The sequence below is a fragment of the Haliotis cracherodii genome, unplaced genomic scaffold (assembly GCF_022045235.1).
Source record: "Haliotis cracherodii isolate W230 unplaced genomic scaffold, xgHalCrac1.p SCAF_23, whole genome shotgun sequence".
Taxonomy (NCBI): domain Eukaryota; kingdom Metazoa; phylum Mollusca; class Gastropoda; order Lepetellida; family Haliotidae; genus Haliotis; species Haliotis cracherodii.
Window position 1 is genome coordinate 11,447,841 of NW_027266279.1, and position 17,229 is coordinate 11,465,069.

The 17,229-nt window shown below is 39.0% G+C and overlaps 1 protein-coding gene across 2 annotated transcripts in view; it reads left to right on the top strand.

The window, feature by feature from the left end:
• LOC139471722 (eukaryotic translation initiation factor 4 gamma 1-like) overlaps window positions 1–17,229 on the top strand; it is a 42,223-nt gene that overhangs the window by 22,029 nt on the left and 2,965 nt on the right. For both annotated transcript variants that reach the window (XM_071254201.1, XM_071254203.1), the window contains exons 11-30: window positions 3,919–4,049; window positions 5,619–5,901; window positions 7,005–7,138; window positions 7,548–7,649; window positions 8,045–8,254; window positions 8,706–8,843; window positions 9,922–9,981; window positions 10,172–10,318; window positions 10,555–10,631; window positions 10,972–11,128; window positions 11,746–11,850; window positions 12,660–12,816; window positions 13,239–13,378; window positions 13,774–13,895; window positions 14,160–14,336; window positions 14,796–14,976; window positions 15,554–15,726; window positions 15,943–16,147; window positions 16,448–16,543; window positions 16,779–16,919. In XM_071254201.1, coding sequence (XP_071110302.1) covers window positions 3,919–4,049; window positions 5,619–5,901; window positions 7,005–7,138; window positions 7,548–7,649; window positions 8,045–8,254; window positions 8,706–8,843; window positions 9,922–9,981; window positions 10,172–10,318; window positions 10,555–10,631; window positions 10,972–11,128; window positions 11,746–11,850; window positions 12,660–12,816; window positions 13,239–13,378; window positions 13,774–13,895; window positions 14,160–14,336; window positions 14,796–14,976; window positions 15,554–15,726; window positions 15,943–16,147; window positions 16,448–16,543; window positions 16,779–16,919 — 2,936 coding nt within the window. The remainder of the gene's footprint in view (window positions 1–3,918; window positions 4,050–5,618; window positions 5,902–7,004; window positions 7,139–7,547; window positions 7,650–8,044; window positions 8,255–8,705; window positions 8,844–9,921; window positions 9,982–10,171; window positions 10,319–10,554; window positions 10,632–10,971; window positions 11,129–11,745; window positions 11,851–12,659; window positions 12,817–13,238; window positions 13,379–13,773; window positions 13,896–14,159; window positions 14,337–14,795; window positions 14,977–15,553; window positions 15,727–15,942; window positions 16,148–16,447; window positions 16,544–16,778; window positions 16,920–17,229) is intronic.

The following is a 17,229-nucleotide window of genomic DNA, read 5'->3' on the forward strand; positions in this document are numbered from 1 at the left end:
ACAGCTTTGATGTGCTCGTTAAATCACTGCCTGTTTGTTAATAAGCTATTGTCTTTTGAAACGAGATCTGTCAGACCATGAGATTCTGGTGATAATTGCTTAAGAAAATGCCAAACTGAACAATCTGTGCTAAAAATAGATCCCTCGTCATGTGACAAGTCATGTGACCAGTGAATGCATAGCCAGTAGGCCACCTGTGACCTGGCTCATGGAGACAGCAGTACAGCTCTTGGTTAGAAAGTGCTGACTAACAATTTGTTGCTGAGGTTAACCATATGTCAGGATTTTGAGGAAAGAATAAGCATTTTGGTCTGGATTTTTACAAGGATTGGAACATGGTGAATTATGGTAAGAGCATTTAAAGTTTATTTCACTTGTTTGGCTGTAGTATATGACTTTGAAGTGAATGTGTCAGCATGATATTGTAACGCAGGGCAGCATGGCTTCCACACTTGGGAAGTTTGTGAAACTGATATACAGACAGATAAAATTGTAGGACAAAATCTTGAGATACTAGTCAATTTTTCTATATTGTATTGTATTGTGTGGAGGCCACTTGTGGATGTATTTTTTGTTGTATAACAGAAGTTTGTGGTTATGTAACTGTTTATGTAAGTTGACATATGACAGTATGAATAAGCACTGATTGTCTCACTATAGCTTTCTAACTAGTCTTCTAACTTTTATACTCCTAATGGATTCTGAATTTGCACCAGGGGTTAAATTAAAAGGGAATGAAAGATATAAACTTATCTTTTTGTCTGTATGAGTGATCAGCAATAATTTCAGTATTCCTGTTTTTGGTTGTTGTTTTTTTGGGGGGGTAATTCAACAATCCTGTAATTAATGTTCTGATGATTATTTGCCCTGTTGTTTTTTAGTTGTAAAGGACAAAAGACATCAGTTTTCTGAAAAGATACCTAATGACTCTTGCGTACATCAGTTAACGCTGTTGGCTACATGATCAATATCTGTCTACGTTGTAATCCAATGACCAAATAGTACTTTAAAATATGTTATGACATTTTTTGCATATATGAGCATACATTGTTTGAATATCAATTTTTTTAAAAGTTGATGGGCTATTATGATACATGGCTCATTTCAATTTAGCCAGCTGAATGACGTGCATAACTTGATTGATCAACAACAATGATACGTCTGTACAGAATGTGTTGACGTTCTGAGTAATAGATCCATATGTCCCATATGGGGCAGTCCATTGAATAGAGATACTCAATGCTGGCATACATGCCGAGTGCAGTCACGTACTCACGCTGCCGGTCGACAAGTGCTTGTGAATGCAGAGTAGATAATGTTTGATCAATGGCTCAAAGCTATCTACGTTATGAGGTCAAAGGGGGAGATGTAAGAAACTGCTTGTCTGGATAACAGGGTGGTGTTCAAATTAACAGTTCATTTTTTGGTCAGGTTATTTATTTTCCCCAATTTTGGGGGGTTTGGTCAGTTTTGATTAAAGGGAAATATATTTCAAACATTTAATTGTGTGATTAATAATGAATAGTGATTTTAAGCTCACCTTTATTTTGTGCTGATGATAATTTTGATCCAAGAATTTTTGGTTATTTTATTGCAAGAAATGTCATGTGGAAAATGTTCAGGAAGCATCATGATCAATATGATCAATGAAAAATTTAATTCTCTTTTTATACTCGTGTCACAGGACCTTAATTTTACCGTTGTGACAGAAGAACTTAAATCTTCTTTTTCTGATATGGACCAGTCAAATAGAAAGCAGTATTCCACATGTTCTGATGAATCAATTTCCACGTGTGTAAGAAATATGTACATACAAAGGTATTGGGAATTATTTGTCTTGCTTTGTTTGTCTCAGTTTTGTAGTGTTGATCAGATGTGTGTAATGGGAGCCTCATGATTCGTGACTTGTCTAATATTGGAAGTTGTGGGCGACACATCAATAATGTTGAGTATTAATGTTTCACAATATCCATTGTGGGAGATGACCATGAACTATATACCATAGCTGTATTGTCGCGTAACAGCCATGCAAGAAAGTGGATATGTTTCACAATATCCATTGTGGGAGATGACTATGAACTATATACCATAGCTGTATTGTCGGGTAACAGCCATACAAGAAATGGTAGCCAGCTGTGGAAGTGGATATGAAGGAATGTCTTGCTTCACAAATTATGTGACATTGCTTCTTATTCTTGGATATATTGCTTGTTTCAACAATTAAGTTTTTACACTGGTTTTCGTCTCATCATTTAATTGTCATCAAATCAATAGAGTTCTGGTAGTGAGGTGCTAGTTCATGGAAATCTTTTGATAAATGTATTGTCCTTATGGCAAAATAATTTTACAGAAATGTTTTGATGTCAAGAAATGATATGGGAAATTGATTTTAATCCCCAGTCATATCAGCGATCATTGCCAGATATCAGTACAACTTATTTGGTATTTTTTCTCAGCTTTAAATTCTGTCTTTGCCTAAATCAGGAAAAGATAGAATATATACAAAAGTGCCCAGAATTTCAAGACAGAAAGACCTTCATTTTGATGTACCATCCTTATCCAAATGTACATAATATTAAATACCCAGAACATGTATTCCCTGAATTTTAGCTTCTATGTTGAGAATGAAACAGTAGGAAATCGATCTATGTAATTATCTATTGTTATTTAAAAAAGTGGATAAATAAATAATTATTATCACGAGTTGGCAAATGATAATAAACATCTGAGCTTCATCCATATTTGATAGAGAGACACCCATGGGATGATCTGGTTAGTTGAGGAACACCAGGAGTTGGGATGGTGACAAGCTGTTACCCTGTTAGCATTAAGACATAAGAAAATGCCCAACACATGCTATGGTATTAACTGGAACTGGTTCAAGAGGCAGGGAGGGATGGAGAAGGGGTGTTGGTGACATCAGCAAGGAAACCCGATAGCCTGGCACTTGCTTAGTACATACTTGGTGTGTGCCTCCATATGGCAGGCTGGCCCAGGCCAATGGTTGGCCAGCCACGTTCCCAGCAGCCTTCAGTGTGGGGGCAGCTTATGCTCACTGCAAAGTTTCCAAGTCCCCACCTGGTGGAGTATGTGTTGGAGTGGAGTTTGGAACGTGTTGTGAAGTTTAAAGTTTGATGAAGCTGTTGTTCCATATCCTATTGCCAAGGGCGGCTTACTGGGAATGAACACACATTAGTCATATAAAATCATGGAGAGGAGCAGGAGACGGAGGCACAGTGCTCCTCCACACTTACGTAGTAGGTATAATACATCCCTCGTTATAACGCCACTTTTACCGTTTGATTCCATGGATGTCAGGAACATGTGGAATTCGTCTGGATTGTGTTATATATTAGTGAGCTTCTTAGGAGTGTGAATTGTGTTTTTTCTTGCCTGAGAGGATGATTCCCGGTTTTGTGTTATAGTGAGGTAGGAATGTGTTGCTAATAATAGCAGCTCATGTCATGAGAAGATGGTGTTGTCAGCTTCCCAGCATGTGAGAACTGTACACCTGATATTGTACAAGTATTTGGGATCTGGGATGGTAAAAAGTTTGTTTGACTGACTAAATAGGTATTCATTGAGAATACCTTGTTGTAACCCCAATGGCTGGCTATTGTGTATTATGGATAAGCTTAAGTGTGCACTCGGGACATTGGCCAACAAGTGACCTTGACCTCACAGTTATTTAAGTCCTCATTGCCTGTTGAAGAAATCAGAAATTCCTCACTGGGTTAAGGCATGTCGTAGCCAACCCTGTTGTTGAGTAATTTACGGGGCTACTGTTAGTAAAAAAATCAGACCAGCAAGAAAATGTTTTTGACCCAATGTAAAAGTTCCTGTAACATTTGTTTCAGATTCTTTTTCACCAATATGGCTGTTTTAGAATATTCTTAGAATTATATGTCTTCTCTTCAGAACCTGCATCAGCAGGCAACTTGACTGGAAAGGACGCAAAACAAAAGGGAGGCAAAAAGAAATTAAGAGACCTGAACCGAAAGGGGGATGAAAAAGAAGGAACAGACATGGACGCATTCTTAGATGCTGAGGTAATATGTCAAAACTTCTTTTCCGATTTGTTCTTATATTTAGCAACCTGTGTTGAATATATGGTTATCATTCTCTCACGCAGTAACAGTAAGAACAAGTTAAACGTCAGTGGGGAGGAATTTGTGTTACGTGATAAGAAGTTATTAATACTGCGCTGGCAATATTGTCTAGGGCAGGTTGACCCCTCAGAGCTTGCATATGTCTGCCATGTTCTTCAAGTGTGCATCTGGGTTAAGTCTAATGGAGAGCCTTGCATAGACTGTACATATGTTTAGTTAGTCACATGCTTCTTTACGTCAGACTCTTGTCAGTGTTTACATGAAAATTGCATTAGGTATGTTACCAACATGAACCTGTCCTTGTTAATAAAAATTAATCAGATCTTAAATGGTGATTTATCTTGATAGGTAAAGAAGTTACTTAGTTCTAGTTTTCAACTCTGTTCAACTTTTCTCTTTGGCAGTGGAACATTTTCAGTAAAAGATACCTTGTGATTGTTGATTATATGGACAAATACATGGAATATGAAGAGGCAAATGAACAGAATTTCAGTTTACATACAATAATTTTTGTAAATATTTGTTGTGTTTTGTGTACTTGTTGGCACACTTCAGTATTGACTAACACATTGTATTGAGAGTCCTACATGGTAAAACCCTAGAAAATCACCAGACAAGTTTTTGACCTGTCTCTGACCAACACTGGACATGTTTTGTTCAGTTGTAGAAAAATATTACTGTGTTCATGTTCCTCAATCTATTTATTTTAACATAATATATCTATGAAACATCCTCTGATGAAATAATTCCAATGATTTCAGCTTTTCTCCATAAGTTACTTTCTTTAACCCAATGAGTTATACGTGTTATACGTAATTCTACTTTTTTTCAGTTTTTAAGACATTTTTTTTTTTTCATTTTGATATTTGTCTTTCCAATTGACTAACAGTTATATATATGCATAACTGTGTATATCAATTCTATAAAAGTTGTTGAAACTTCAGCGTTGTCATTGGTTTGATGTAATTGATCATGAATGTGAATAGCATGTGGTTTCTGTCCATTAGTGTCCAATTGTGACATATGCTAAATTTGAAAGCACAAAGAAGAAACGCTAATGTTGAAATTTGCAAATCATTTTACATGTTGTGAATTCTTATGTACTGAACAAACTGGAATTTTAATCTGAACCAAAAACGGGGATCATGAATATTGGGGATATTTTATGTCATAAAAGTATTCATTTTCTATTCCCAGCCGCATCATACCAAAAGACGTTAAAAGATAGTACTTGTTATTGAGACATGTCGCTATATAAGTGTAATAATCTTGGACGCGACATTAAACCCCATTTCACTTCACCACCTACAATATGTACAAGTCCATTCTTGGTGTCGCCTGTCTGATAATGCTGGAATAATTATAGTAATAACTTTTCTAAATAGTAACAAAATCATTCTCAATCAAGAATATAAGGGACTGGTACTGAAAACTCACTCAAGAACATTGAAGGCTGATGAAGAGTAACTGTTTGGAATGACAGACTAATGTGTGCTGCTTTTGTTGTAGACCGCCCAGAGTGAGCTCCAGGGCGACGAAGTGAAGGATACCCCTGCACAGGTGGAAGAAGTCAAAACAGAAGTGAAGATCCCACCAGCAGAACCGGTGAATAATGTTGCTGATGTGGGCAAGGAGAATAAAATGCCGAATGTAGAAATAGAAATCAAAAACTCTGAAGAGAGTGAAGTAAGTCGTAAAAATGCCAAAAATGAAGAAAAGACAAATGAGGTGACAACGACAGAGGAGAATTCTGTTGACAAGAAGCAATCGCTGAAATACAAGTACAAGGAAGGTAAGATATCAGATTTTCGCATTTCTGTCCAACGACTACGACCAGCAACAGGACATGCTTATCAAAATGAAAAGGGTTGCTCTTGAAGTAATAGGTGTGATGCCAATTAGCACTGGCATATTTCTTCCATATTGAGAAAGGATAGTTCCCAAGAGCTCTCTGTATTGTCAGTTTTCTTGAAGGAGCGGTCGGGTAGCCTAGTGGTCAGAGCGTTCGCTCGTCACAATGAAGACCCGGGTTCGATTCCCAACATGGGTACAATGTGTGAAGCCCATTTCTGGTGACCCCCGCTGTGATATTGCTGGAATATTGCTAAAAGCGGCGTTAAACCATACTCGCTCACTCACTCCATATTGAGAAACGCTGTGGCTGACAAGACAGGATGTTTTAGAAATTAAATTAAAATTAAATTTAGTCACACCTTGCTTTGTTGCTTCTCTATTGTGGTTGGTTAGTAGTGGTAGTATCTTCCATGAGCATATGTATGAAATGGGCCCTGCTAGCAATGTCGTGAGTGTAAAAAAGTGTATTTGATAAGTCGGCTGAATCATAATGACTCATTTTTGACACAAGAAATATGTCGGCCAGTCCATACATGGAGTAAGGTTTAATATTTGTAGCACAAGTTTCTGGTATTGTTTAAGTTTTAATATGATGCCATTTTGCATGTCCTTAGTCTGTCAGTTTCTCCAAACACTTTGGTGTTGGTATGAACAGTGAGAATTTAGCACCTGGCTGGGTGTTTCAACTTTGAGATAAAACTTCTCAGTTCACAGTGAGATAAGAGTTTTCATAGTGGCACTTCAGAATGTGTAGAGCAAATATCACCTTCATTTGCAAAAAAAACAACCCACAAATATTTCATGTTTAATTTTCAAGTAATGGAGAGGGTTTTTTTAAATATTGCTTTTGTGATGGCAAGAATGAACTTTTTAGAGAATTTGATCACATGTATTGGAATAAACTCAGTGGTAAATTGATGGCAAGGATTACATCAGCAGCAGTATTTAACAGTCCTTGTGATAATTTTAGTTGCTGCAGGTAAGCAGTACATTGTAGAGGTAGCAAGTCCTATGATTGACATGTTCATTGATTGTGTTCAGACCAGTGGAGTCCCTTGAACCCTGAGGGCAAGATGACTTATGACCGTGAGTTCCTGCTACAACTCCAGTACTCCAAAGACTCAATGAAGAAGCCTGATTCTCTTCCCAACTTCCCAGAAATCATTCCTGATAAGGTAGGAGGACAACTCTTTCAGTCTGTTTGAAGTCAGTCATGTTTATCAATGCATCTTGCCTATTCGACTTAGTATGCTGATAAAATAAATCAATTAATGTAAAAAAATGTATTTTAAACTATAATCTGGAAAATCGGACAACATTTAGACCTGGTTGCATTGCAGTCTTCCCTTCCATTTTCATTCAGATGGCTTCGTCGGCGTTAGAAATTGGCACAAGCCCTATAGTCCTAGAACTGCCCAATAGTTGACGTATCATAATGACTAGTAGAAATTAGCCCTTTTTATGTGTTATAAGTATAAGTACCAGTGGACTAAAATGTTAGTTTCTAATCCTGGTGTTTTTTTTTACAGACTGATGTATTGGAAGAAAAATCATGACATTTTATGAATGTTTTGTCTATTTCAGCCCCCCAAGCAAGGCATGGATATGAGAGGCGGAGGGGGAGGAGGTAGTGGCTATGGCCATGTCCCAGACTTCACACCCGGATTCCTCAGGCCATCAAGAGGGGTAAGTTTTAATAAAGTTGGCAGTCATTGCATATCTATATCATGGAACTTCATGAAAATTCTTATATTATATCTTTATCTTTATCTTTATCTTTTTATATTTTATACATTATTACCAAAGTCATCAGATATTTTGTTCTGGTTTTTCTCTTGTATTTCTTGCATTTAGATAGTTCATTAGTTGGATAAAACTTTTCCCTCACTCGCAGTTTTTTCTTTTCAACCAAAACTAACTTAGCAATTGCCAAACAGTGAGATGTTCTTTCTGAAACTTGACATTTGATGGTCAGATGGTGATATAATGTTTGGTGCAAATTCATATCCTCAAGTGCCTCTGATGCCAGGCAGTTTGTTATTGTTGCTAGCCACCCAACATGATGACATTTATATTTTCAGATGGGTAGTGGAGGTGGCGGCGGAGGTGGTGGTGGTGGAGGAGGCTCCATGAGCAAGCGAGGCAGCCAGCAGCGTAACCGTAGTGACGTACGGGTCATCAAGAACGTTTCCATCCAACTGGACGTTAAGCTCCATCACTCAGATAATGCCTGGAAACCTGGCACTCAGAAGGCAGATGACAAGGAGAAGACGGATGAATCCAAGACCATGGTATGTATGATTCCATTGTACTCTTATAAAGGGCTGGGTTCACTCTGAAGAAACAAGGTTGAATATATATCATGTTATCCGTAATAAGTGGGGTGATAATGTTTGTATTCTTCAGGGATTTGAAGGTTGAAACGTCTTTTTTAAAATAAGGATGATTGTCATCAGATCCTTGTCATAGCCCTAGTGCTAACAGCGCTTTTGCAATTTGAGTAATATATTGACATTATATTATTAATTTTGAGCTGCTTCCGTGCAAATAAACATGGAGCCCAAGGCAGAAAGATTTGCAGTACAAGATGCTTTGCTTGAGCAGCCTCTGTTAAGTGAACAAAACATTGCCATTTTCAATGCTTGTTTGAATGATCTATCTGATAGTTCCCAACTTTTGTTCACACTGCCTATAAGTAACCTTGTCATTTCCACATGAAGACGTGTATGCTTGGTTTTTCAGGATTTGTATCGCAAAGTGCGAAGTATTTTGAACAAGTTGACCCCACAGAAGTTCCAGACATTGATTAAACAAGTTCAGGGTCTGGTTATTGACACTGAGGACAGACTGAAGGGGGTAACAGATATTATATTTGAAAAGGTGAGACATTTGACCAACAGCACAGGTCTGATTGCAAGGTAGCATCTGCGTGCAGGTGTCCGTTTCACGGGGGGATCTTAGACATATTACTAGAGGGTGTAGTTGTCCAAAGGACTGCAATTCCTTGGGTGACATCCCAGATTCTCCTCAGTGACAATCCTGTAATGTTGACACCATAGCTGTGAAGAAAATCTTTGGTGACCTGCATCATTCCCGGCTTTCCTTCCTCCCATTTAAAGTTTTTGTGCTTTGTGTAACTAAGATAATGTTGAATGCCGTGTTCGATCCAAGCCACTTGCTTGTGGTTTTACTTTTACACAAGTGTAAAGAAGCCACAGAACGGTAGAAGTAGTAGGTTGGTATTCAGCAATATTCCAGCTATATGATGGCGGTCTGTAAATAATCAAGTCTGGACCAGACAAACCAGTGATTAATTTCGATCATCGATCCGCGCAATTGGCATCGGTGACATGCATCAACCAAGTCAGCGAGCCTGACCACCCGATCCTGTTAGTCACCTTGCATGGGTTGCTAAAGACCTATCCTACCCCAGATCTTCACGGGTCCAACAGTGAATGGAGAGCAGGAGACTTTGTCCCCGAATTCTTAGTGTTTGAACATTTGATAATCTTCTGTACATCAATTGTGTGTCTTGTATTTTGCCAAGTATTTAAATCAAGATCAACATGAGCCATGCTCTTCATAAGGGAAGATAGAAGTGGGGTTGATGGATGTCACGAAGGCGGAGTATGAGTAATACTTGGATGGGTGACCACCAGGGAAGTCCTACTCCGCTGTTACCTGGCGTGTCATCATTGAATGTTACATACGGTTAGTGTCCTTGCTTGATTACCTCAGCTCCCATGGGTATACCTTTGTGGGAGAAAAGGCTCCCTGCATCCCAAGATTGTTGTAAGAGCTGCACTTATGATTGAGTAGTTATGTGTTTCCTGTTATCTTCATGTGTACTTGTGTTTTAAATGAACTGTTTTCTCTGGAAAAAGTGTTTTCTGTCCCCCTTATTGGCTACTTTGATATTACTAAAGATTAAGACATGCATTTGTTTTCTCTATTTCAGGCTATTAGTGAGCCTGCCTTCAGTGTGGCTTATGCAAACATGTGCAGATATTTATTAACGGTAAGTACCACGTTCTTGTTCATCATGAAATGCATACCAGAAGAAATATCTACTCCTACCTACTAAATGTATTGTTTTGAAAATGATAAAATGTTCAACAAACTGGTTAATGAAAGTGTTATTGTATTTCTCAGGAATAATTTCCTGTCACTTTTACAGAGGAAGTTATGTGTGCATAATTTCATTCCAGCTTAAAGTGCCCTCCGACAGCAAACAAGGGGAAACAGTTAATTTCCGTGTGATATTATTAACAAGATGTCAGCGGGAATTCGAAAAAGATAATGACGCCCAAGTTGATCTCGACCGGAGGAAAAAGGCTATAGAAGAAGCTGACCCGGTACTTACTTTGTTTTGGGTTTATGTGAAAGTGGTCATACAGATTGAGACATTGGTATCTATTTCCTGTTCAAAGGAACACATTCAGTTTTTAACATCATTTGGTGTGTTCACAGAAGTAGCGTTAACATTTTGTTTAATTTCAAGTGAGAAACTTTAAAAAATTCAAATTAATAAATTGTAAGTTGATATTTCTTGAAAGTTAAAATCTACATTGTATGATGTTGTGTACAACAGGCAAACAAGAAGGAGTTGAAGGAAGAACTGGCGATTGCTGCCACCACAGCAAGGCGGAGATCTATAGGGAACATCAGGTAAGACAGGAACTTTGTCCCACATGGTGCTGCAACACATATATTACATCTTGTGGGCTTCAATAAATCTGCTACCCTGCATGTCTACTTGTCTTGTCCAACGTACAGGCCACCATGAATCACACAGTTGTAATGTACTGTAGACCAGAAGAAAGTAACAAATACTGATTTTTCCTTTTGGAAAGATGGCAGCTGGGGTTAGCACAAACTGCACTAAAAGCTCACAGCTCATTGAATATTTTGCTGGAATAAAGTATGTAGGTTTTGTCACATGATTCAAGTGGTAACCAATGCAGAAATGTATGAAATGATCTAATGACCTTTCTTTTTTTGTTTTCAGATTTATAGGCGAGTTATTCAAGTTGAAAATGTTGACAGAAAATATTATGCATGACTGTGTGTTCAAGTTGTTGCGATCTCGAGATGAGGAGAACCTGGAATGTCTGTGTCGTCTCCTCTCCACCATCGGGAAAGAACTCGAGTCAGACAAAGCCAAGGTAACCAAGGGGACCGTGTGTCCTAAACACTAAAACATGAGAGCTGCATTGCAGAATATAAATGATAATGGCTGGGGTCCAAGGTTATGTCTCCCATTTATGTCATTATGTACATAACATTTAACCACATTTTTCTTTTATTGGCCCTTTTAGTCGAATGTATCACCTTTGCATAACTATGACACCTTCGTAAATTAGGTCTTCAGCAACACATTCTTGTCGTAAGAGGATGCTAACCGGATCTGGTGGTCAGACTTGCTGACTTGGTTGATGCATGTCGTCAATCTCAATTGCGTGGATCAATGCCCATGAAATTCATCCACTGGATTGTCTGGTCCAGACTCGATTATTTACAGACTGACGTCATATAGCCGGAATATTGCTGAGTGCGGCGTTAAACAATAATCTACCTTTCTAAATCCTGAGATGATTTTTATATTTGTATCCCGATATTTGTTGTAGACATCTGATAATGCACTCCATTGTTTCCTGGAATCACTCTAAATCAATCGGGATATAACATGTTAGCAGCTCAACGATTTCCATTATTTTTATGAAGCAAGTACAAAAACAGATACATATCAACATCTTTTTATGGTTGTGATGTTGTTTTCCAGCCAAGAATGGACCAGTATTTCCAACAGATGAAGAAGATAGTTGCCGAGAAGAAAGTGTCCTCAAGATGTCGATTCATGCTGCAGGATGTTGTAGAACTACGAGATGTGAGTGTTTTAGTCTGGGGAAGCAATTACATGTGGTCAGGTAGCCTTGTGGTTAAGGTGTTCAATTGTCATGCTGGAAATTCATGGGGATTCCAGGTTAGAATTGGTCCCTAGCAACCTATGCTGGTTGTGAGAGGCGACTTAGTGGTTTGGGTGGTCAGTCTCCGTTACTTTGTTGATAGTACCTCACTGCACTGCGACGACATGGATCTTTGCACACAATATCAATTACTAGATTGTCTGGTACAAACTTGAGTATTCACAGGTATAATGCCGGGTTCAGTGTTAAGTAACAAAAACTTTATCTTGATCTCAAACTTTTTGTCAGAAGAGACTACATGATGATTAATTCCCATCTCAAGATCCATGTGGATTTCATGAATTCCTCGTTTCTGATGGTTTCTTTTCTGACAAAATCGTACATACATCAGCTTTAAGTGGCAAGTAAGGTGAAAAAATGAGTTTATTACTGACATCCTGTTACTTCAGTATTGTTACTTAGGTGACATCAGTTGTGGACGCTGTAAGCATAATGTATAACAAAATCCGAGGCAGAAGCATAAAGATCTTTGCAATCAAACGACTCTTCAAACACCAGAAACATATTTTAATTTTTTTGTTTTGGGGATAAATTCGTCAGTTGGAGTGTTTTTTTTTATTGTTTTATGCTTTTTCAGTTTTTCAAATTTAACTTTGGTCAAGCATTTGTAAATTAAGTATTGACTTTATTTGCCCTTCAGGCCACTCACTGATGATATCATGTAGGCTATTGGTACACTTGTGTTCTGACCTTTCCTTCCCTGCTTCAGAGTAACTGGAAGCCCAGGCGAGGAGATGACAACCCAAAAACCATCGACCAGATCCACAAGGACGCCAAGCGAGAAGCTGTGGAACAGAACATGTTGACAGCATTGCACATGGCAAATCAGCAACCACAGCAGCATCATCAACCAAGACACAATAAGCGTAAGTACATCTTGAGCAATCCTTGGTCCAAAACCGATAGCAGCAAACATGAGAATAAGTAATGAACAGTGGGAATAACATTTGATTTCTAGATACTTTGTTTCAAACACTGTCCAATAATGTAATTGCTTCAGTTTTTGCGAGCTTAAATGTATCCTTATGTATAGTCCTCGAAGGTTGTTTTGACCAACTGCATGGTTTAGTGGACAGAGCATTTGCCCAGAGCTGAAGGTCGTGGTTTGGTCCCCAGCAACTTCACTTCAAAAGACATTAAAAGATGGTGCTTTTTGTAACCATGCCTGGTGCTCTTGAGGGGGTAAAACTTGGTCGGTACACTGGGGTGTCGGTGTTAACTGCTGCATCGTGTCTCGGAAAGTGCCGTAATCTTAACGCAGCATTAAGCCCCACTTTACCTGTTGCAGCTACCCGAGGCCGACCAGGACAGGGCGGTGGAGGCGGCGGCAGTGGTGGCAACATGGAGGAGGGTTGGAACACAGTCAGCAGCAAGGCCATTAGGAACATCGACAGAAACATTGATGTGTCCAAACTCAGGATAGAAAAGGTTAGTGGCTTTGTCCTTTGGATCAGGTTGTGTGACCTTGTAGTAAAACATCACATCATTACTTGCCGGATATTAAGGGCAGGTGGCCACTTGTTTGCCTGTTCAGCCTTGATAACTGCAGTCAACAGTGATACTGATAATACATTGAAATGGAAAGTTGTGATCAAAGTTTTGTCAGAACAGACTACATGATGATTAATTCCCATCTTAAGATTCATGTGGATTTCATGAATTCCTCGTTTCTGATAGTCTGTTTCATGACAAATGTGTTCTGGTCTGGTTGATAATCTGAAGGAACAACTGGTTGGCCCGTAGTGATCTAGTTAAAATGAAAGTTAACATACCACCTTGTGAATGTAATAGAGAATATATAGCAAGTAATTGACTCTATGCAGAATGCTGATGAAAACATCCAACTGGGTCCAGCCAGGAGTTTCGGCGGCTGGGGTAGAGGCAGTAGTGGTGGAGGTAGCAGAGCTTCAAAGGAGGGTGACAAGCCAAATGCTCCTGGAAACAGGTGAGAAGAAAATAATACTATGGAATATTGCCACTATCTAACTTTTGTAGACAGACTAAGTGATGATTAATTCCCATCTGAAATTTGATGTGGATTTCATGAATTCCTCGTTTCTGATAGTCTGTATACGACCATTTAGGATATAATCTTCATGTCCGAACTAACCTTCTTGTCGGTGTTGGTCATCAGAATCCAGTCAATTATTTGTTTCATGGCGTAGATCATTGTATGATTTCCGAAAGTTACATTCTGATTGTTTTGCAGATTTTCTGCTCTGAGCAGAGAAGATGACCAGAGATCTCGTGCATTTGGTCGCGGGGTGAGTCCAGCCCGAGGTGATGGTCGTAATCGTGCCAACACGCCCGGCGGCTACAACCGTGGCAAGGTGATCAACCGGTCATCTCAAGAGTCAGAAAGAGAGCGTGCTCTTGCTAGTGCTAGGTATGTAATATACTAGGTTATCATGTTATACCAGTACCGTTATCAAGCATGTTATTGATACAAGTTATTGGTTCAAGTACCTTAACAAACCCACAAGTCAATTCCTCACTGATACTCCAGCTTGAAAACACTACTTGAAGATATGGGTTCCAGATAAGGATTATGATTAAGATTCGCAACTGTACACAGCTATCTCAGCCAATATTGGAAAATACAAAGTTTGATAGAAAAATCATACATTGTAGATATGTTGGGGAATAAGACATTGTCCTCATGGTATGCTTTAACTATGTGTGGAGTACTTCGGCTGAAGCTCAACATGAGTTATCCTTGTGTTTTCATGAGACCTGAATTGCCTGTATCAAATCATACATAGAAACACCATTGTGTGTTTGAATAGTCATGAATCACCAGAACAAGTACCTGGTTGTTGTTCATGAGGTTGTTCCATTGTTACAGGAGTATAGTGAGTGGCCGGGCCACCCCTCCATCAGGAAATGCAAGTAGAGAGGGAAGTCGAACAAGGTCGTCACAGGAGGTGGAGAGACCAGCACCATCTATGAAGGAACTGACAGAGGATGAGATGGAAAAGAAGACCTACTCAATAATAGATGAATATTTGCATATACAGGATCGAAAGGTCAGTATGTTATCTGAATATTATGATACTTAGGACCTCTACAGAGATGTAAGACCGCCTCCGTGGTCTTGTGGTAGAGCGTCTGCCTGGAGATCAGAAGGTCTTGGGTTCAAGTCCCGGCCGCGTCATACCAAAAGACGTTAAAAGATGGTACTTGTTGTTACCCTGTCTGGCGCTCGGCATTAAGGGGCTTTTTAAACAAGGACTGGTTGGCTCGGAGTCAGTATACTGTCTTGGTGGGGTATTCATGTTAAAGTGCAGCATGGTATCTCATTGGGCTAGCACTATAAATAGGCATCAGTCCAGACTAGTGCACGCACGCACACGCGCGCGCTATGTAAGTGCAATAATCTTGGACGCGACGCGAAACCCAATTTCACCTCTACAGATATGTTATAAATGATCTTACATTGCTCTTTCCATTTGGCACGACAACAAACACTAGTTGCATCTCATTGAAATTTCTGGTCAAAAGAAGGAGGCTTATTGGGAAAACTATTTGACCAAGTGGTTCTTTTATAACTATTTATTGTGCTTCCGACTCTTGGCTAACATGACAATTATGATCTATTTTCAGGAGGCTATCCAGTGTGTACAGGAGTTGAACTCGCCCAAAACCATCCATTTCTTTGTGTATTTTGCAATTAACCATGTGCTAGAGAGGTCAAAGCAAGCTCGCCAACAGACAGGGCACCTGCTTCATGATTTGATCAACCAGAAAATCATCTCTGTCGACACCTACTTACAAGGGTGAGTGTTCTGAATCAAGCCAGATTATCTTTTTTATTAAATTCTTGGAGCATAGATGCATATGTACAAGTATTTTATTAGATGTAAATTGTAAAATTCAACAATTGATTAGTTGTCAACCCATTGTAGATAGAAAGTGAAATCACAATCAGTTCTCAAAACTGATATGATTATGTTTTAGCAGGTACCTTTGCATATTGACATAACCTGTTTCAGATTGACGGAGATTCTTCTGTCAGCTGAGGACATGGAGATTGACATCCCCAAGATTTGGCAGTATCTGGGTGAGCTGATCGGACCCATGATCCAAGATGGCAGTGTTCCACTTAGCTTCCTCAACAAGGCCTGTGAGCCATTGAAGGCGTCCGGCAAGGCTGGCAACCTCATGGCAGAGATCTTGCACGATGCCAGTCAGAGACTTGTAAGTTGCTTCAAGCAATTGTATTTTTTTAAATTTGGCTTTACAATTGGTTGAGTAAATTGGAATATATATGTAGAACGGGTCCAGATTGATTATTTCAATGAATTGTCCAACCTTGAGTCTGAAAGAACTTTTCATAAGCTTGGAATCCTTGGCAATTTCAAGTAAAACAAATTGTTAATTTGCGTCATAAAAATACTGGTGTGTGTGTTTCTGAATGTGATCAAGTTATGTTGATGTGCAGAGTGATGAGTTACTATTCTGTTGTTGTTTTAGCTTATATCTTTAATTCAATTTCAGGGACACAAGATCGTCACACATTTATGGCGAAACAACTGCATGGACTGGAGTTTCTTTGTACCTCAGGAAAAAATCCAGCAGTTTTTGAAAGAAAAGGTAAAATACTTGATCCAGAAAACCAGCACTGACCATGAGTGACTCTAATTTCATTTATTTGGATGCATGATGCTGATAACTCTCATCTCTAAATCAATCCAAAATCTGTGGAATGTGATAATATGGAATGCTAATTTTCCGTGACACTACTTTGAAAGTATGAAGCAGAAATATGAGTGAGGCTGTAATAAAGGGACATAATCCAGTAGTTAAGTTTTTACCTCCCTTGTTTCAGAGCCTGGAGTTCACCGTGGGCCCAGATTCAGCACCCAGCACACCTACCAGTAAAGTGTCCATAGAATGGATCAAACAGAACCTTTCAGAGCTCTTGCTCAAGCCCAAATGTGATAATGAACAGATATTTGACTGGATTGAGGTAAGGACTTGTTCCAGGCTCTGTCGCCCGCTTTCGGTTTGTGTAGATGTCGTGAATTGTTGCAATGTGTGAAGGAGGCCATTGTGGACTTTTAACAGTGAGACAAATGGTGTTTAAATGAATAAATGTGCCTGCCTGGACAGTCAATTTGCCTGAGCCTCAAGCCCTCGTTCCTGCATATCTGATCACAAAGTTTTCAGTTATAATTGATCTGAGTAAAGCATTTTCTTTTAACAAAGGTTTCAATGTTAATGTACCTAACTGCTTCAGATGTATTTTTGTGTCATCTTTCTGAATCACATTATTATTT